Here is a 22,049-nt window from a genome sequence, read left to right as displayed (position 1 = left end):
GCTTTCCGCCCGATTGTAGCTGAGATAGGCACCAGCGCCCCCCACAACCTCAAAGGGAACAAGCGGTAGAAATGGATGGATGGATGGATACTTTTGGTTTGTTCTGTGTGGTGTTTGTGTGTCCTCTCAATTGCTCTGTTTATTGCAGTTTTGAGTGTTGCTGGGTCAGATTTGGTTTTGGAATTGGATTGCATTGTTATGGTATTGCTGTGTAGTGGTTTGTTGGATTGATTAACCTTCCTCTTGTGTTAGCTTTCTGTTACCATCTCTTATGTTAACGGGTCGGTTTTGACCCATGTCTTAAATCAGCTGTAAAATACACTAAAAACAATGATCTATCATCCAATTTGTTTCTAATCTCTTGGTGACCTCGTTAGGCTTCCTTATCCATGAAAATATTGGTTTTAATATTTTTGGTTTGGGCCATTGGGCCTTTTTTTGTCAGTATAGCCCTCGATTTCAATTTTTAAAAATGGTAAAACGAACCTCAAGAGAATAATATACATAAAAAAAGGTTGTTGTGTTACCTAACTATTACTAAGGGGTATTAGAACACATCTCTTAAATAAATGTGTTTTATTTATTTTTTTATTTTAAGAATTTTAACTATAGTAACATCTATGGTGTTACGGGTCAATTTCGACCCATATATATTTACTTCAAGAAAAAGGCTAAAAAGTATTTTTTTCAGCAACAGAACTCCAACATCAAACAAACAACAACCAATCAAGCAAATGAAACCAAGAGAAATAGATTACTAGTTCCAAAACTAATAAAAAAACAAAATCAGAGTGGCAAAAAGTGACACTTTTAGTGTCCGTCTATTGTTTGTTTCTGTACAGGATAACAAGGTAAAATGAGAATCCACTAAAGCTCACATGATTGGGAGAGGAGCTGGCTGTCAGTGTGTTCAGTTTTGGCTCTTATCATTGCTTTATCATCTTATTTTTATAACCGGGTCGAAACCGACCCTAACAACACCAAGGGCATAATTTCTACCACAGCATTTTATAATTAAGTGAAAAAAATTTAAATGTTTTATTTTGTTGACAAAGAGGTTCCTGACAAAGTCAAAAAGCTTTGATGCAAAAAAATTAAATGTGTGTGGTGTTTTTATGCATTTAAAAACTAAAACGGGTCGGTGCCGACCCAAACACAAGACGAAGGTAAAAAAATAAATAAAATAAATATCCATCCATCCATCCATTTTCTACCGCTTGTTCCCTTTAGGGGTAGCGGGGGGCGTTGGCGCCTATCTCAGCTACAATCGGGCGGAAGGCGGGGTACACCCTGGACAAGTCGCCACCTCATCGCAGGGCCAACACAGATAGACGGACAACATTCACACACTAGGGCCAATTTAGTGTTGCCGATCAACCTATCCCCAGGTGCATGTCTTTGGAGGTGGGAGGAAGCCGGAGTACCCGGAGGGAACCCACGCATTCACGGGGAGAACATGCAAACTCCACACAGAAAGATCCCGAGCCTGGATTTGAACCCAGGACTGCAGGACCTTCGTATTGTGAGGCAGACGCACTAACCCCTCTGCCACCGTGAAGCCCAAAAAAATAAATAAATAAATAAAAATCAATCAATCAATCAATGTTTACTTATACAGCCCTAAATCACTAGTGTCTCAAAGGGCTGCACAAACCACTACGACATCCTCGGTAGGCCCACATAAGGGCAAGGAAAACTCACACCCAGTGGGACGTCGGTGACAATGATGACTATGAGAACCTTGGAGAGGAGGAAAGCAATGGATGTCAAGCGGGTCTAACATGATACTGTGAAAGTTCAATCCATATTGGATCCAACACAGTCGCAAGAGTCCAGTCCAAAGCGGATCCAACACAGCAGCGAGAGTCCCGTTCACAGCGGAGCCAGCAGGAAACCATCCCAAGCGGAGGCGGATCAGCAGCGCAGAGATGTCCCCAGCCGATACACAGGCGAGCAGTACATGGCCACCGGATCGGACCGGACCCCCTCCACAAGGGAGAGTGGGACATAGGAGAAAAAGAAAAGAAACGGCAGATCAACTGGTCTAAAAAGGGAGTCTATTTAAAGGCTAGAGTATACAAATGAGTTTTAAGGTGAGACTTAAATGCTTCTACTGAGGTGGCATCTCGAACTGTTACCGGGAGGGCATTCCAGAGTACTGGAGCCCGGAATGAAAAAGCTCTATAGCCCGCAGACTTTTTTTGGGCTTTGGGAATCACTAATAAGCCGGAGTCCTTTGAACGCAGATTTCTTGCCGGGACATATGGTACAATACAATCGGCAAGATAGGATAGAGCTAGACCGTGTAGTATTTTATACGTAAGTAGTAAAACCTTAAAGTCACATCTTAAGTGCACAGGAAGCCAGTGCAGGTGAGCCAGTACAGGTATATATGTATGTATATATGTATATAAAGGTATATACAGTATAGGTATATATGTATGTATATAAAGGTATATACAGTATAGGTATATATGTATGTATATATGTATATAAAGGTATATACACTATAGGTATATATGTATGTATATATGTATATAAAGGTATATACAGTATAGGTATATATGTATGTATATAAAGGTATATACAGTATAGGTATATATGTATGTATATAAAGGTATATACACTATAGGTATATATGTATGTATATATGTATATAAAGGTATATACAGTATAGGTATATATGTATGTATATAAAGGTATATACAGTACAGGTATATATGTATGTATATATGTATATAAAGGTATATACACTATAGGTATATATGTATGTATATATGTATATAAAGGTATATACAGTATAGGTATATATGTATGTATATAAAGGTATATACAGTATAGGTATATATGTATGTATATATGTATATAAAGGTATATACAGTATAGGTATATATGTATGTATATATGTATATAAAGGTATATACAGTATAGGTATATATGTATGTATATATGTATATAAAGGTATATACAGTATAGGTATATATGTATGTATATATGTATATAAAGGTATATACAGTATAGGTATATATGTATGTATATATGTATATAAAGGTATATACAGTATAGGTATATATGTATGTATATATGTATATAAAGGTATATACAGTATAGGTATATATGTATGTATATATGTATATAAAGGTATATACAGTATAGGTATATATGTATGTATATATGTATATAAAGGTATATACAGTACAGGTATATATGTATGTATATATGTACATAAAGGTATATACAGTATAGGTATATATGTATGTATATATGTATATAAAGGTATATACAGTACAGGTATATATGTATGTATATATGTATATAAAGGTATATACAGTATAGGTATATATGTATGTATATATGTATATAAAGGTATATACAGTATAGGTATATATGTATGTATATATGTATATAAAGGTATATACAGTATAGGTATATATGTATGTATATATGTATATAAAGGTATATACAGTATAGGTATATATGTATGTATATATGTATATAAAGGTATATACAGTATAGGTATATATGTATGTATATATGTATATAAAGGTATATACAGTACAGGTATATATGTATGTATATATGTACATAAAGGTATATACAGTATAGGTATATATGTATGTATATATGTATATAAAGGTATATACAGTACAGGTATATATGTATGTATATATGTATATAAAGGTATATACAGTACAGGCGTAATGTGATCAAACTTTCTTGTTCTTGTCAAAAGTCTAGCAGCCGCATTTTGTACCAACTGTAATCTTTTAATGCTAGACCATGAATTGATTAACGTGGACCCCGACTTAAAGAAGTTGAAAAACTTATTGGGGTGTTACCATTTAGTGGTCAATTGTACGGAATATGTACTGTACTGTGCAATCTACTAATAAAAGTATCAATCAATCAATCAATCAGACATGGGGAGACCCGAAAATAATACGTTACAGTATAAAAAATATATATTCTTTTTTAAATGAAAATCGATTCTGAATCGCTCAACATGAGAATCGCGATTCGTATTCGAATCGATTTCCCCCCCACACTCCTATTAGTTGCCATTTCTGGCGCAACTGTCATTATTTGTTTTCCCATGTCACGTGTTGGGGCTTACTGTTATCCTATTGGTTGGAAAAAGTTTCCTGTTTTCAACATCCTCTCCCGTGATTGGCTCCTGGACATGTCAGTCAAAGAAAAGCAAAAAAAAAAAAAACCCGTCAGGCAGTCCAGCAAGTCGGAAGAGAAGGACACAAAAACGGGGTTGTAGTTTCACGGCCGCGGAGGACTTCCCCCCCGACACACATTTCAAAAAAATATCTCGTAAATCCGGGGAAGGGTTTAAGGTTACACATGTCGGGATTTGGGCAGGGAATGTAACTAACACACGGCGGATCACGCGGCTAACTTTTTTTTTTATATAGAGGCGTAGCGAGGCTTTGAACTACTCAGCGACGGTCGAAAAGACACCATTTTTTTGGGAGTATTTTTACTTCTAGGAAGAGTGAGAGTTTTTCGCATGGAGCCACTACTTGTTGGCGCTGTAGCCAAGTGTGGTCCAGGAACGTCAGCTAATGCTAGGTAGGCTAGCTCGGTGTTAGCTGCTAGGACTTAGGTTAGCCGCCCGCAGCCCAACAACTTCGCTAAAACATCCAGCTGGAAAGTAAAATATTCTTGTTGTTTTTCGGGCGAGTGACCAAGGGTTGTGTCGAGTTGGGCTTATGTGCTATGTGTGTGGAAGATTACTCCGGAAAAACGCCGACACAGCCCCTGCAAAGCGCCTAACCCCCACCGCCGACGCACAATGCCGGATCACGCCGAGTGAGTCGCAGTTTTGACGGAGCGTCAACGCGCAGGTTGCTCCACTTTTTTTTTTCTTTTTTTTTTTTTTTTGTGCGGATGCGAACGCACCGAGGAGTTATTCCATCCATCCATTTTCTACCGCTTATTCCCTTTGGGGTCGCTGGTGCCTATCTCAGCTACAATCGGGCGGAAGGCGGCGTACACCCTGGACAAGTCGCCACCTCATCGCAGCCGAGGAGTTATTTTTTTTTTTAATCTGAAGAAGGAAAGTGATACGGACAGATCGTCTTCAAATCAGACATATATATATTTACATATATATATATATATATATATTTTTTTTTGGGGGGGTCGACTCCTTCCATCAAAATGTCAGCCATCACTGCAGCCGAGAAAGTGGACGGATTCACTAAAAAGTCCGTGAGGAAGGCCCAGAAGCAGAGAAGGTCCCCCGGCTCGTCTCAGTACAGGACTCAGATCGTTCCGGTGGAGCTTTCCTCTCTGCCCCAGCTAAAAGGTAAGCGGATGATGGGGTCTGGATGGCTTTAAAGGCCTACTGAAAGCCACTACTAGCCACCACACAGTCTGATAGTTTATATATCAATGATGAAATATTAACATTGCAACACATGCCAGTTGACTAAATTGCAATTTTAAATTTCCCGCAAAGTGTCCTGTTGAAAACGTCGCGTCTGTAAGGAAATATTAGCGCCGCGCACACACACACAGCTAAAAGTCGTCTGCTTTAACCGCATAATTACACAGTATTTATGGACATCTGTGTTGCTGAATCTTTTGCAATTTGTTCAATTAGTAATGGAGGAGTCAAAGTAAAAAGATGGAGTTGGGAAGCTTTAGCCTTTAGCCACACAAACACACGGGGATTCCTTGTTTGAAATGCCCTGAGGTGAAACTTTACTATGGATCAGAGCGGTCAAGCGAACATGGATCCCGACCAAATGTCAACCAGCAGTTTTCGGTGAGAAAATTGTGGTAAAAAGTCGCCACTTTTTTGTAAAGGGCGCTGGAAGCCGGCAGACCCGTCAGCGATTCTGTTCTGTCTCCCTGTAATGTTTGTCTGATCTTGAATGGGATTGTGATGAAAATTGTAATTTTCCTGAAGGAATAAATAAAGTACTATCTAATCTAATCTTACCGGAGATCAGCTGAGCTTGTGCCGTCCAAACAGCTGCCGTCGACTTTTGTCAGAAACTGGCGTCAAGACACCCATGGACACACCCCTCCGACTATCAGGTACTATTAAACTCACTTAAACACTAGCAACACAAAAGAAAGATAAGGGATTTCCCAGAATTATCCTAGTAAATGTGTCTAAAAACATCTGAATCCGTCCCAATGCAATCCCGTTTTTGTTTTTTTTAACTTGATTTTTATTTTATTTTTTTCTAGTCCGTCGCTATCAATATCCTCAAACACGAAACTTTCATCCTCGCTCAAAATGTGAAGTGAATTATATTTATATAGCGCTTTTTCTCTAGTGACTCAAAGCGCTTTACATAGTGAAACCCAATATCTAAGTTACATTCAAACCAGTGTGGGTGACACTGGGAGCAGGTGGGTAAAGTGTCTCGCCCAAGGACACGACGGCAGTGACTAGGATGGCGGAAGCGGGAATCAAACCTGCAACCCTCAAGTTGCTGGCACAGCCACTCTACCAACCGAGCTAAACCGCCCCATTATTAATGAGGAAATTGTCGTTTTCTCGGTCCGAATAGCTCTTTTTGTTGGAGGCTCCCATTAAAAACAATGTGAATATGTGAGGAGTCATCAACATGTGACGTCATCGTCGGCGACTTCCGGTACAGGCAAGGCTTTTCTGTTGGCGACGAAAAGTTGCAAACTTTATCGTGGATGTTCTCTACTAAATCCTTTCAGCAAAAATATGGCAATATCGCGAAATTATCAAGTATGAAACATAGAATGGACATTTCAGTAGGCCTCTAAAGGCCTAATGAAATTAGATTTTCTTATTTAAACAGGGATAGAATAGAATAGACTTTATTGTCATTATATTTGCATACAACGAGAATAAAGACTCCAACTTAAGGTGGGGTTGTGGGAACAAATATGGGGTAAAATAAATAACAAAAGAGGTAATAAAGGAAAAACTAACAATTGAAATAAACAGACTACTATCCAATATAAATAACAAGCAATCATGAACAATATACAAAACACTGTAGAAATACAAAATACTGTTCAATATACAGAACAAGACAAGAGTACCAGACTAATAAATAACAATCAGTGTCGGACGTATTGCGCTCGAAGGGTAGTATTGCACAGTAGGGAATTAGGGCAGGATATTGTATAGGGGTGAATTATTATTATTATAAGTTAGAGTTCATCATGGTGACAGCTCTGGGAAAAAAATAGCAGGTCCATTCTATGTGTCATACTTGATCATTTCGCGATATTGCCATATTTTTGCTGAAAGGATTTAGTAGAGAACATCCACGATAAAGTTCGCAACTTTTGGTCGCTGATAAAAAAGCCTTGCCTTTACCGGAAGTAGCAGACGATGTGCGCGTGACGTCAAGGGTTGTAGAGCTCCTCACATCCTCACATTGTTTAATGATAATAGCCACCAGCAGCAAGAGCGATTCAGACCGAGAAAGCGACTATTTCCCCATTAATTGGAGCGAGGATGAACGATTCGTGGATGAGGAAAGTTAGAGTGAAGCACTAGAAAGAAAAAAAAAGGCGACGGCAGTGGGAGCGATTCAGATGTTATTAGACACATTTACTAGGATACTTCTGGAAAATCCCATATCTGCTTATTGTGTTACTAGTGTTTTAGTGACAATATAAAGTCATACCTGAAAGTCGGAGGGCTGCGGTGACCACCAGTGTCTCTGATGGAAGCCATGGAGGAGCCAAGAAAGTCACAGCTGCCTTTTTGAAAGCTACTGCAGGGGGACGCAAACTCCGCTCAAGTCTCCGGTAAGAGCCGACTTAATATCACAATTTTCTCAACCCAAAAACTTGCTGGTTGACATGTGGTAGAGAAACATGTTCGCTTGACCACTCTGTTCCATATAAAAGCTTCACAACAAACAAAGAAACACTGTCTGTGTTTTGGTTGCTAAAGGCAGCTGCAATCCACCACTTTCCACCAACAGCATTTTTCTTTATAGTCTCCATTATTAATTGAACAAATTGCAAAAAACTCAGCAACACAGACGTCCAGAATACTGTGTAATTATGTGATGAAAAGAGACGACTTATAGCTGTGAGTGGTGCTGGGATAAAATGTCCGCTCCAACCAATAACGTCACAAGCATAAGCGTCATTGTTCCGCGATGTTTTCAACGAGATACCACGCGGGAAATTTTAAATTGCAATTTAGTAAACTAAAAAGGCCGTATTGGCATGTGTTGCAATGTTAATATTTCATCATTGATATATAAACTATCAGACTGCGTGGTCGGCAGTAGTGGCTTTAAGTAGGCCTTTAAGTAGGTCAACAAGGAGGTATAGACATCTTACACTGCATCATCTCTTGCCTTCCACTGTTGAGTATGTCAAAACTTTAGGATCTCAAGTTGGCAGGCCTTCAAACAGAAGAAAATGGCCACCTGTTGCGTTGGGTTTGTCAGTCGTAGTTATTTCCGGAACTCACCTGTACTCTTTGACGACGACTGGCAAGTCCTTAGCATGCCAAGCAACCTGAGGGAACAGCAAACTGGCATCAAGTGGAAAGTGAGAACATCATGAGTCAGGCATGAGGTTGACGTCGGTTCTTTTTTGTGCAAAGGTAGTTTTAAATCAGGCCTGGGGAATTATTTTGACTCGGGGGCCACATTTAGAGAAAAGAAGTTGTCACAGGGGCATTTTTACCACTGTGTTACGTGGCCTTTCCTTTTAACAACACTCAGTAAACATTTGGAAACTGAGGAGACCAATTTTGGAAGCTTTTCAGGTGGAATTCGTTCCCATTCTTGCTTGATGTACAGCTTAGGTCAGGGGTCGGGAACCTTTTTGGCTGAGAGAGCCAAGAAGCCAAATATTTTAAAATGTATTTCCGTATGAGCCGTAAAATATTTTTTTTAACCCTGAACACAACTAAACGCGTGCATTTTTAAGTAAGACTAACATTTTTAGAGTATAATAGGTCTCTTATTCTTTGTAATAACATTGTTATTCTGAAGCTAACTGTGGAGGGGGCGTGGCCTGCGGGCCTGCAGCGAAGCGGGGTGTTGCCAGGACCGGCCTCGAAATCAGCCACAGGTGTGTAGACGGCCCACCTGGGCCTTGTTACCTAATCACCTGTCGCTACGTTATAAGCAGCAGCCAGGAGGAGAGACGGGGTTGGTGCTGGAGCCAGAGCGCGAGCCAGAACGAAAGAGAAAAAGACAATTGCTGGAAAGCAACTGAGAGACTTATTGAAAAATGAAACAATACTGTAACCCTGAAACAGGGTCTCATGTCGGTTCTTGGTGGTCTGAAGAACCCCCAGGAGGCAATAATAAATAAATAACTTCTTACCATCAATGGAAGTTCTTCAACAGGTGCGGTAGAAAGCGGATGGATGGATTAAAAATTCACGATGATGTTTTATATTTTGAACATCATTTTTAACACTGATTACAAGTGGAATTATTCATCATTTATCGTGTTAAGCAGAGTCAGCTGAAATTTACCTGTGAGCCGGATGCAGTCATCAAAAGAGCAACATCTGGCTCCCGAGCCATAGGTTCCCTACCCCTGGCTTGGGTTGTTCAACACTTACCCGTGTGAAAAATGGTCCAAGGAGGGGATTTTTAAACGCTGGTTTAGTGTGGCTGAAACGGGGCTAAGGCTAAATAATTATTCGTTTAAAGGGTTATCAGCTAAGTGTAGACATAGCCTTAGATATCTGCAGATCCACCGTTTTGTTCCTAATACTTTCGTTTGGTTTCCAGGTCTGCAGACTGACACGGTTTTAGATGTTTCTGACACCGCTTCCAACTTTAAAGGGGAACATTATCACAATTTCAAAAGGGTTAAAAACAATAAAAATCAGTTTCCAGTGGCCTGTTGTATTTTTGGAATTTTTTTTCAAAATTTTACCGGTCCCGGAATATCCCTAAATAAAGCTTTAAAGTGCCTTATTTTTGCTAACTTCGAAACCACTATCCCTTTCCCTGTGACGTCATACAGGGCTGCCAATACAAACAACATGGCGGTTACCACAACATGATATAGCGACATTAGCTCGGATTCAGACTCGATATCAGCGGCTTAAGCGATTCAACAGATTACGCATGTATTGAAATAGATGGTCGGAGTATGGAGGCAAATAGCGAAAACGAAATTGAAGAAGAAATTGAAGCTATTGACGCTATTCGGCCATAGCGTGGGTGTACCTAATGAAGTGGCCCATAGCATGGCTGCCTTATTAGCATCGCCGGTAAAATGTGCAGACCAAACGATCAGGACTTTCGCATCTTGTAACACTGGTGCAACTTAAATCCGTCGATTGGTAAGTGTTTGTTTCGCATTAAATGTGGGTATCTAGTTTCAAATGTACTTACAGCTAGCGTAAATAGCATGTTAGCATAGCATGTTAGCATCGATTAGCTGGCAGTCATGCCGTGACTAAATATGTCTGGTTAGCACATAAGTCAACAACATCAACAAAACTCACCTTTGTGATTTCGTTGACTTAATGGTTGCAAATGCATCTGCAGGTTATCCATACATCTCTGTGCCATGTCTGTCTTAGCATCGCCGGTAAAATGTGCAGACACTCTGGTACATTCAATGGGGGTCTGGCGGCAGATTTCTTGCCAGTGGTGCAACTTGAATCCCTCCCTGTTAGTGTTGTTACACCCTCCGACAACACACCGACAAGGCATGATGTCTCCAAGGTTCCAAAAAATAGTCGAAAAAACGGAAAATAACAGAGCTGAGACCCGGTGTTTGTAATGTGAAAATGAATATCACGGGTATGTTACCTCGGCGACGTCACGTTCTGACGTCATCGCTAAAAGACCGATAGACAGAAACGCGTTTAATTTGCCAAAATTCACCCATTTAGAGTCCGGAAATCGGTTAAAAAAATACATGGTCTTTTTTCTGCAACATCAAGGTATATATTGACGCTTGCATAGGTTTGGTGATAATGTTCCCCTTTAAAAGGATCCATTTCTCGTATTTATATCCAATTTTTTATTTCACGCCGTGAGTCTCTAAATTCAATTAAGTCACTTTGGGAGGAGGATTTAGGAGTGACCCTATCTGAAAATAGCTGGACAGAGATTTTTATTCGAGTTTATAGGTATTCTATTTGTGCAAGACACAGCCCCATGCATTGCAAGCCAATACTGCACATCATACTTGTCATACCAAGGTTCCACAAGTTAAGATGTATGACGGACTATGATCGGTGCCCACAGTCTCCAGCTAACTTAATTAATGCATATGTTTTGGCACAGTCCATTCCTGTGCAGTTATTGGACTGACAGCGCAAGGATTGAACCAAATCCTTTAAGTGGACTATTTGGGATAGCCCCTTTGTCATCCTCTTTCAGCAAATGCAAAAATAATCTGGTGGCATTCACTACATTGTTGGGTAGTAGTCTTATTATGCTTACCTGGAAGGAAGCAGCGCCTCCCTACCACACCCACTGGATCGGATTTTGTACTTTATTTCCTTGAATTGGAGAAAATTAGGCTGACATTGAATGATTGTTCTATAAAATTTCAAGAAGTATGGGGTGCGTTCTTAAAATATGTAAAGAAGACTGATCTCCAGTTTTATCTCGATTGAGATGTGGTTAAATTGTGGATGGTTGATGAGCCTTTAGTTTACTTTTGTGCATTGCTGCACCATGTTGGGACCATTCGGAAGTGTAGTTGTCCGTGGCTTTATAGTAATATTTTCCTGTACTATTTGACTTTTTTGAGGGATTGGGGGTGAATAATATTTTGTTGTATCGTATTTCTGTTAACTGTGTGTCAAAACGTTCATTAAACAAATGTTTAAAAAAGTAAAATTGCAATAAAATAAACACAGATTGAGTCACCATGCTTTGTTTGTGAACTTTCTTCCGCGGAGTTATGTGGGCAGACGACCAGTTTGTTACGCGCCTTGTTTGGCCTTATTGATTATCAGGACGACATACAAAAACCGAAGCAAACTTTTGGCGAAAATGTTCCCAAATGTATGAAAAGTGAGGCGTACAAAAACTGTAGTACCACTGTATTATCCATTATTTACAATGATGCAAAATCCAAATAAATCACGTTGACCAGGATCCCGGAACAAATTATGTTATGTACGTCCGAAAAATGCAAACATGTATTAAAAAAAAAAAGAGAACTTTTTAAAGGTTGCCTAATTTGTGTTTTATGTTTGTTCCACTACTTGGTAAAAGAAACCTGTTTTTTTGCTGATGTCACTTTAAACTCTCCGAATGCGGTATGGCAGGTATGAGCTCTAAAGATATGTAGTTGTAGTCTGCTGCTGGCCGGGTCCTCTTCCTCCGAGCTTGTGGAAATCGTGTTTACAGACAACACAAGCAAACTGCTATGAAAACATAACCCCATGATACTGGCTATAAATGTGGACCTTGTTGTCTTGTAGCCCTCACACCACTTACCCATGTCTGCAACAGAGTTAATCAGTCATAATTAGGCTTAGGCTTCATGTAAATCTGGACATTTTTGTTTCTGGTTTTGGTTCTTTGGTTTAGTTCCAATTCTTAACTATATAATAATAATGTACTATGATTGTTATTACTTCATTTTGGAACACTACGTCAAAAATATTCAGACATATACTCTTGTTTATGTGTTGGGGAAAGGATGTTCTGATCCGATACAGATCATATGTTTTAATTGTAAAAAAAATAAAATGTATATATTTCAGATGAGTGTTATTGACAGTGTGGAGGTATCAACACGATTAAAAATAGTTCCTAATTTATTTTATTGCATACATTTGTTTGTGCAAAACAAAGTCAATAGTACACGGTAACAAAACAAAAGCAAAAACTAGTCATTTAAATGCTTTGGTTTTTGCCCTCAAAGTCCCCCTGTGTCCAAGGATTTATTCCCTGAGTTTGGTATCATTTACAAATACGAGGGGAAAAAACAGATTTGGGGAAAATAGAATTGTTGATCTAATCGTTGTAGAGTTAATCTGATACTACCTTTGGTATCTACACTAATGATTTATGGATTCCAGTATGTGGGAATGCAAAACCAAAACAGAGCCGCCCAACAATTGCTTTTTTTTTTCCTCTCTCTAGACTCTTTTTAATCTACTTGTTTATTTCCTGTTAATAGCTGCTACTGTTTGCTGTAATTCTGTTCCATTTCCACATCTTAAACTAAACTATGCATTGATTGCATGTTTTTTCAAGCCAGTTTAACGCTTAGCTTAGCAGTTAGCTTGTCTGCTCCTGATTGCTCTTTCTCTGTGTACTGTGTACTGTCTACTGTCTACCATGTTTAGCCTTGTCCTCCAGTGATCATTATAGATGTAAAAAAATAGTTTTATTGCAATAGTGGATGATTTACTTCGGAGAGTAAATCCACACGGTGTATGGAGGTGCAGTAATTCCGTTTCCTTTTGATGCCCAAACCTTGGTGTCCAACTGTACAGTCATAACTGTCAGGCTTGCCCCTGACAGTTTGTTTGTGTTCCAGTTTTTTCTTGTGTGTGTGTAGTATTTCTTGTCAGCGCTCTTATTTTGTTGGTATCCTGTCTTTCTCCCTGAGCGCTGTTTCATTGAACTCCTGGTGTCAATCAGCCCAATCCTATTTTTACCTACTTTGTTCCTCCAGTCAGTGCCGGATTATTGTATTGTATTGTCGCTCCTGTCGCGTCGTGTCGAGCCGTGTCATGTCGTCTCATTGCAGGGTTGCGGTAAGCTATATTTCGTTAGCAGTTTGTAGCTTACTGTCTTTTGTTCCCTGCTTTCAGTTTGCTTTCATACTACAAGTAACGACTTCTGTTTCCTGCTCGCGGCCTGCTAGCTTCCACGCTAGGCTCGTTATCTTCTAGCTCCCATGCTAGCTCTTTTAGTTTGTTATCCGCCTCGTGCGTGCTTTTTGTTGTACCCCTTTTCTTCTTGTTTTAGTATTTTAATTAAATCATGTTTTCCCACGCAATGCCTGCCTACATCTCTGCATCTTGGAGTTTGTCAACAACTAACGCTGACAATAACCACAATCAAGTTGTCATTTGTAATACGTTCGGAAAGATCCAATGAAAAACAAAGTAATTTTTTTCTGTAATAATTGTAAATCCAATGAATCAGTTAAAGACACCCAAAAATGTGAAGACAAGACACATTTTACTTCGGATGATTACAGTTCTACATGCGACAAACAATGTGAAACACATATAAATTACATATGAAGTGGATTGACAAACATTTGGCAGTGAAGGACGTCAACTTAAGTTATTTCCTGAATAAAATTGTTAAAATTCTTAAAATTTAATTTTCACTTTCATCACAGCAGTCAGAACTTTCTTAGACCCCATGTTGGCTTATTTCAAACCATATTCAATAAAAAAACCCCCCACAGAAACTGAGTCACCTATGCGTCGGATTCTTTATTTAGACACTTAATTACCCGGGCTAACGGACGGGTTTGTTGGGTGCTATGTTTGGTTGTACGATAACCAAAACGGAATATGGAAACCGGTGCAAAATCTGGCAAACAGGTTTTTTTGGAAGGCGAATCATACATAAAGTGGAGCACACTTTCCCAGAGGTAACTAGAATTGAGTTGTGGTAACCATCCATCCATCCGTCCATCCATTTTGTACAGCTTATTCCCTTTTACCTTTAATTAGTCAACTCACAATGTTTTAAGTTGAAATGTTTCCTTTTTTTGACAGTCCTGCAAGTGTAAAAATAAGTTAACCACTTTTAATATTAGAACCTAACTATAGTTTCAACGGGGCCTTCACACAGCTTTCGCCTCGGTGCTTGGGCCCTAATAAGGTGTGTAATTGCCCTTTTGAGGATGTGTGACGGACACAGCGACGAATGAGTGTCAAATGTGTGGGGGGGGGTCATTCGTTGCCCGTCATAAAAAAACTCATGGTAGCTTACATTCTTCTTCCATGTTGTACTTACTGAGCACCCAGGGCAGTGATAACAATAAGTAAGGCTGGGCGATGTATCGCGGGTTTGTCTCTTTGATATGGAAAATGACTATATCGTGATATTCGGGTATAGGTTCTCACACAGTTGCTTTTAGCTGCTGGCATGACACTACGGGCTCTTCTCACTCTTTCTTGTCTCTCCTTCTCAGACAGCAAACACATCTTCTTACATACGTCACATACGTATACGCCCTCGCGGAGCAGAGAGGTAGCAGCATGGGTAATCTTAGCTGTGGTGCGAGCGGTAACACGAGAGAAAGAATGTATGAATCTGGTAACAAATGAAGGAAGGATTAATTCCCAAGAAATACAGCAGGGGGGCCATCGTCTGGCGGTGGTTTGGCTTCAAGCGGGAATATGTCAAACAGACAACCATAATTTGTCAAGTGTGCGGCAAAAGCGTTGCTACAAAAATTAGCATTACTGCTAATATGTAGCATCATTTGAAAAGTCACCTGCTAGAGAATGAAGAGTGCTTACTCCGCATGTCAACATCTGCATTCGGTGCCACACCGTATGAAAAAAATAGTCAACAACAAAAGGAGATAACGTCCGCAGGAACCTACCACATAGCGAAGGACGAACACTATTTGATTTCCTATTATGCAGCTCATTTTTATTCGACACTTATTGAAATATCTTGTGTGACATCATGCACAAAAGTGCACTTTATTTGTTTGAAACTATTGTTGTGGCGTTGTGTACAAAAAGTGCACTTTAATTAAGTGTTGTTTTGATATGTCATCTTAGTGACATCATGCACAAAAGTGCACTCATAGCTTGTTTTAAAATGTCTCTGACAATCTTGCGCTTTCTGTTTTGGAAATGACATGAATGTTTGTGCCACTGCTTAATAACTGTTTAATAAATACACTTTTAGTTATGATTTCCCTCTCTGCATGAAAGTTTAAAAGTAAGCATATATTAATGCAGCATGAAGAAGAATGTTTTAATGTAGACACATAGAATAATCTTACTTCTGTGATTATATGCATCAAGTGTTCATTCAAGGCTAAGGCAAAATATCCAGATATATATTGTATATCGCGATATGGCTTTAAAATATCGAGATATTAAAAAAAGGCCATATTGCCCAGCCCTAAATATATATATATATTTATATTTGTGTGGAGGCATGGCCTGCAGTCCTGCAGCGAGGCGGGGTGTGCCGTGATTATATGCATCAAGTGTTCATTCAAGGCTAAGGCAAAATATCCAGATAGATATGGTGTATCGTGACATGGCCTAAAAATATTGCGATATTAAAAAAAGGCCATATCGCCCAGCCCTAACAATAAGGCATGGTCATTGTTATCCTACCGAGATGGCATCTCAGAAAAACAGAAAGACTTGTGGAGTTCGTCCTTTAGCTTCTCTATGATCCAAAGTCTCACGAGATTTGCTGAAATTTTGTGTGATTTAGAACTTTTTGTGTCACAATCTTTGTTGTGAAAAGGTCAGAATAGAAAAAAAAAAAGGAATTTGTCGTTTGTTTGACTTGTATTGTGTAGGCAGGCCATTGTCCAACTGAAGGTGTTTGCTGGATGGAAGAGTAGAGTTGCAGTTATTTAGTCTAATTAATTTCCCACATGTGATTAACAAAATATTTAAGCTCATTTTGTGTGTGTGAGTGTGTGTGTGTGTTTGTTTCCTGAGAATTTCCTCCTATTGTTTTAGGACTTGCCTAGTGATTAAAAAAAAAATACCTCGAGTTGTCATAATGTCTTGTCATTTTTACATTTAAAACAAAATCGTTACGGCATGTGGATGAAAAATACAGCGTATGGTTTGCTGTAGTGTACATAATGTACGTTACGCCATGTATTGATTGACCTTCAGTTTTCGTGCTGGTGTGTGACTCATGTATTTATGACTCTCCATGTTGCAGGCGCGGGGTGTTTACATGTAACAAAATACCTTTTTATATCATTATATGCAACACGTCAACATATTGCGATGAATAACCACTCAGTGGCCTACTTAGACACACGCTACCCAATTCCCGAGTACTATTGTGCTTACTATTGTAACCTTACAATTCTTAAAGCAGCATTTTATGTGTAGGGCTGGGGGGTTCTTAATGGCGGTAGCAAAAATTGCTTAAACCCCCGTGGATGGGGATGTGTAAAGCTCCTGTTGTGTGATAAACAGCGTAAAGATGAGTCACTCAGAGACTATCATAGTTGCTGTGGCAACCGCAAGCCTTTAGAGCAGGCCAGGAAAATAGTTCCTTTTCTAAATACAGCCAGTTTAACTTCAGGTTATATGTCTGTCACTGGACTGAACTCCATCCTGCATAATAGTATTTTTATTGTATGTTTCATTCGAAAGGATGCATTCCCAGAGCATAGCACAAGCTTTGCCTCTCAAATGAACAAAAAGTATTATTTGAACATCTCTTTGCAAATGCAAATTGGAGTAAAATAAGAGAATGTAATTGCTCCGACAATTGAAAATATTTTTACTGTGGTGGCTCATTGATTGGCAAGCGGCTCCCAAATATTTCCATCATGCCTGCCAACAGACAGTCAGTCAATAAATGCTGTAAACCAACTGCACTGCTCAGTAATAGCATCAATGTCCTGTGATGGTTATTGTCTGAGGATGCATTTAAAAAAAAAAAAAAATGGTACGTGTCGTTTGGATCACATGTTTATTCTCTGTTACACTATTCAGATTGGAGCGTGAGTATACAGTTCTCCCGTCCAAAGGCAAAACATAGTAACTCACTTCTAGCTGATTTTGAGAAAACAAAAGGAAAACCAATCCATCTTGATGCTGTCCTACAAAGATTTCCAAAGTCATCAAACGTATAGATGTTTTCTTGAGCTTTCATTTTCTTGCCGATCATCCATGGATTGAATCTGCTCTCATGAACGTGTGCCCTTTCTCCAGATATTTTATCACATTCTGCGTTTGCACATTGGGCAAGAGCCGTGTACAGCGTTCAGTTTTTATTTTGACCTCCACAAGAGTATGCAAGGGGAAGAATCAAGAACAATACCTTCAATGAAGGTGCTTGCAACGTCCTGGGCCAATCTTCCAAATATCCCCTGGTGCCATAATATCACATAATCAGGTTGACCGGCGGCCCCCATTCGTGCAGATGTCTCATTTAAGACAATAAGGCGACTGACAAAGAAGCTCCGATTGGTCCCTTGAGATACTAGGTTTTTCTGTTGTATCTACGCGGTTATGTGGTAGTTGCTAGGTCCTGCCATGCGCGTAACAGCTTACTTACGGAACAGATTACAATATCGCATACACTAATGTAAAGCATATCACCTAGGAACTCCAAAATTATTATCAGCTCAGTTTTGACCAACATTGAGTTACTGGGTTTTGCCTTTGGAGGGGAGAGTTGTGATCAAACATTAGTGATGCGATGGAGAAGCAGGAGTTCTGGAGACATTTGTGTTGTAGATATGATGAGCAGAATTGTTTTCCCCCTACAGTCAGAGTTAAAGGATTTGTCTGTGGCATTGTATGGGTTAGGGCTCTGCGATGAGGATGAAAGCACGGCATTTTTCGGAGTATAAGTCGCACCTGCCGAAAATGCAAAATAAAGAAGGAAAAAAACATATAAGTCACATTTTTTGGGGGAAATTTATGTGATAAATTCCAACACCAAGAATAGACACATGAAAGGCAATTAAAAAAAAAAGAATAGTGAACAACGGGCTGAATAAGTGTAGGTTATATGAGGCATAAATAACCAACTGCTATGTTAACCTAACATATTATGGTAAGAGTCATTCAAATAACTGTAACATATAGAACATGCTATACCTTTACCAAACTATCTTTCACTCCTAATCCATAAATCCCATGAAATCTTATACGTCTAGTCCAGGGGTGCCCACACTTTTTCTGCAGGCGAGCTACTTTTCAATTGACCGACTTGAGGGGATCTACCTCATTTATATATATCATTTATATTTATTTATTTATGAAAGAGACATTTTTGTAAACAAGTTAAATGTGTTTAATGATAATACAACCATGTGTAACACATATAGATGTCTTTCTTTCACGAAGACAAGAATATAAGTTGGTGTATTACCTGATTCTGATGACTTGCATTGATTGGAATCAGACAGTAATGATGATAACGCCCACATTTTCAAATGGAGGAGAAAAAAAGTTGTCCTTTCTGTACAATACCACATGAAAGTGGTTGGTTTTTGGCATCTAATTCATCCAGCTTCCATACACTTTACAAGAAAAACATTGGCGGCAAATTCCGTAGCTTGCTTGATTGACATTCACGGCACCCGAGGGTCTTGTGAGATGACGCTGGCTGCTGCCAGTTCATTATTATGAAAAAATGACAGAGAGGAAGGCCAGAAACACTTTTTATTTCAACAGACTTTCGCGCCGTCCCTTCCGTCAAAACTCTAAAGGCCGACTGCACATTTCCTATCTTCACAATAAAAGCCCTGCTTCATGCTGCCTGCGCTAACAAAATAAGAGTCTCGGAAAGCTGGCGTGCACAAGTGATGTGCACGCCAGCTTTCTGAGGGATCGCTTGTGCACGCCAGTTTTCCGAGACTCTGTATTTAGTTAGCGCAGGCAGCATGAAGCAGGGCTTTTATTGTGAAGATAGGAAATGTGCAGTCGGCCTTTAGAGTTTTGACGGAAGGTACGGCGCGAGAGTCTGTTGAAATAAAAAGTGTTTCTCGCCTTCCTCTCGGTCATTTTTAATAATAATGATCTTGCAGCAGCCAGCGTCATCTCACAAGACCCTCCGGTACCGTGAATGTCATTTAAGTGACGTCTTGGTGAAGATTGATGATCACTAATTTTTAGGTCTATTTTTTTTAAAAGCCTGGCTGGAGATCGACTGACACACCCCCCGCGGTCGACTGGTAGCTCGCGATCGACGTAATGGGCACCCCTGGTCTAGTCTCTTACGTGAATGATCTAAATAATATTATTTGATATTTTACGGTAATGTGTTAAGAATTTCACACACAAGTCGCTAATGAGTATATATGTCGCACCCCCGGCCAAACTATGAAAAAAAGTGCGACTTATAGTCGGAAAAATACGGTATATCTCGATATATTTTTACTTAAACTCGATATTTGATACATGAGTTGAGTTTGAGTTTATTTGGAACATGCATGCATGGAACGTGATACATCACAATTTCCAGTTTCTCTTTTCAACATGTTGGAAAAGGAGTCGGAAAAGGCAGAGCTTATTTAACCTTAACCCTTTTCTTTTACATTTCAGTTGCTAAAACTTTTGTTCACTTCCTGTTCTCAATTTATTCACAATATGCTCCATAAGTAATCACAATAAAAATAGATTAATAAATAATAATCGGTGAAGTATGTTATATTTCATATGATGAGATAAATAAGATTATTTTGAGGATGAATGAATGGATGAAATACATTCAGAATGTTTATCATGGTTCTTCGTCTTTGTGATTCGTAAACACTTTAAGTTTGAAGAGTTTCTTGAAATGGATCATATTAGTAGAATGTTTGATTGCTTTGCTTAATCCATTCCATCATTTAATTCCACATACAGATACACTGAAGGTCTTAAGTGTTGTACGTGCGTACAAATGTTTTAAATAAAATTTTTCTCTAAGATTATATTGCTCTTTTATTTTTTATTTTTGGGAAGAATTGTCGTATATTCTTGGGTAGCAGGTTATAGTTGGCTTTGTGTATAATTTTAGTTGATTGCAAATTCACTATGTCGTGGGTGTCAAACTCTGGCCCGCGGGCCAAATTTGGCCCACCGTGTAATTTAATTTGGCCCTTGAGGCAATATCAAATTAACATTAGAGCCGGCCTGCCGCTGTAACACCACATTCACCGCTAATACTCATACTCGTCAACCCTCGTAATTTTCCCGGGAGACTCCTGAAGTTCAGTGCCCCTCCCGAATTCCTCCCGAGTTCCACCCGGACGATAATTTTGGGGGCGGGCTGTAAAAGCACTGCTTTTGGCCTTCTCTACATGTCGCCGCGTTCGCTTTTCTTCCATAAAAACAGCGTGCCGGCCCACTCACATAATATATGCCGCTCATACACACACACACACAAGTGTATGCAAGGCCTACTTGGTCAACAGCCATACAGGTCACACTGAGGGTGGCCGTATAAACAAGGTTAACACTGTTATAAATACGCGCCACACTGTGAACCCACAGCAAACAAGAATGAAAAAACACATTTCGGGAGAACATCCGCACCGTAACACAACATAAACACAACCGGACAAATACCCAGAATCCCTTGCATCACTAACTCTTCCGGGACGCTACAATATAAAACCCCGCTACCACCAAACCCCGCCCCAACTCAAACCCGCTGCCGAAAAAAGGCATTAAATTTGTGTTTTTATTAAATGCTATTGATATGTTTTAATTATTATTATTTGAAACTGGATTTTGCATGTCAATATAAAGTTATATAAGCCTTGCTTGGTCAATATTCAATGCAAAACTTGTTTGGGTCCCTATTAAAGGGTTAATTTGTTCAACCTCGGCCCGTGGCTTTGTTCAGTTTTAAATTTTGGCCCGCTCTGTATTTGAGTTTGACACCACTGCACTATGTGGTGGAATTTCGGAAAAGGGTGGAGTGCCATCTCCGGGTTGGGGAGGAGACCCTGCCCCAAGTGGAGGAGTTAAAGTACCTAGGAGTCTTGTTCACGAGTGAGGGAAGAGTGGATCGTGAGATCGACAGGCGGATCGGTGCGGCGTCTTCAGTAATGCGGATGCTGTATCGATCCGTTGTGGTGAAGAAGGAGCTGAGCCGGAAGGCAAAGCTCTCAATTTACCGGTCGATCTACGTTCCCATCCTCACCTATGGTCATGAGCTTTGGGTCATGACCGAAAGGATAAGATCACGGGTACAAGCGGCCAAAATGAGTTTCCTCCGCAGTGTGGCGGGGCTCTCCCTTAGAGATAGGGTGAGAAGCTCTGCCATCCGGGAGGAACTCAAAGTAAAGCCGCTGCTCCTCCACATGGAGAGGAGCCAGATGAGGTGGTTCGGGCATCTGGTCAGGATGCCACCCGAACGCCTCCCTGGGAGGTGTTAAGGGCACATCCAACCGGTAGGAGGCCACGGGGAAGACCCAGGACACGTTGGGAAGACTAT

At 39.8% G+C, this 22,049-nt stretch overlaps 1 protein-coding gene across 2 annotated transcripts in view; it reads left to right on the top strand.

Moving 5' to 3' along the window:
* Positions 1 to 4,201: 4,201 nt before the first annotated feature.
* The window catches only part of LOC133542570 (serine/threonine-protein phosphatase 2A 56 kDa regulatory subunit alpha isoform-like), a 91,191-nt gene continuing 73,343 nt past the window's right edge, over positions 4,202 to 22,049 (top strand). The window contains exon 1 of one of the 2 annotated variants that reach the window (XM_061886835.1): positions 4,202 to 5,317. In XM_061886835.1, the coding sequence (XP_061742819.1) occupies positions 5,170 to 5,317 (148 nt within the window). In that variant the 5' untranslated portion in view covers positions 4,202 to 5,169. The remainder of the gene's footprint in view (positions 5,318 to 22,049) is intronic. The other variant, XM_061886834.1, reaches the window with a different exon arrangement.

Source organism: Nerophis ophidion, linkage group LG24, assembly GCF_033978795.1.
Source record: "Nerophis ophidion isolate RoL-2023_Sa linkage group LG24, RoL_Noph_v1.0, whole genome shotgun sequence".
Lineage (NCBI taxonomy): Eukaryota > Metazoa > Chordata > Actinopteri > Syngnathiformes > Syngnathidae > Nerophis > Nerophis ophidion.
Note: the sequence above shows the minus strand (reverse complement) of the source record. Positions and strands in the feature narration are given on the sequence as shown.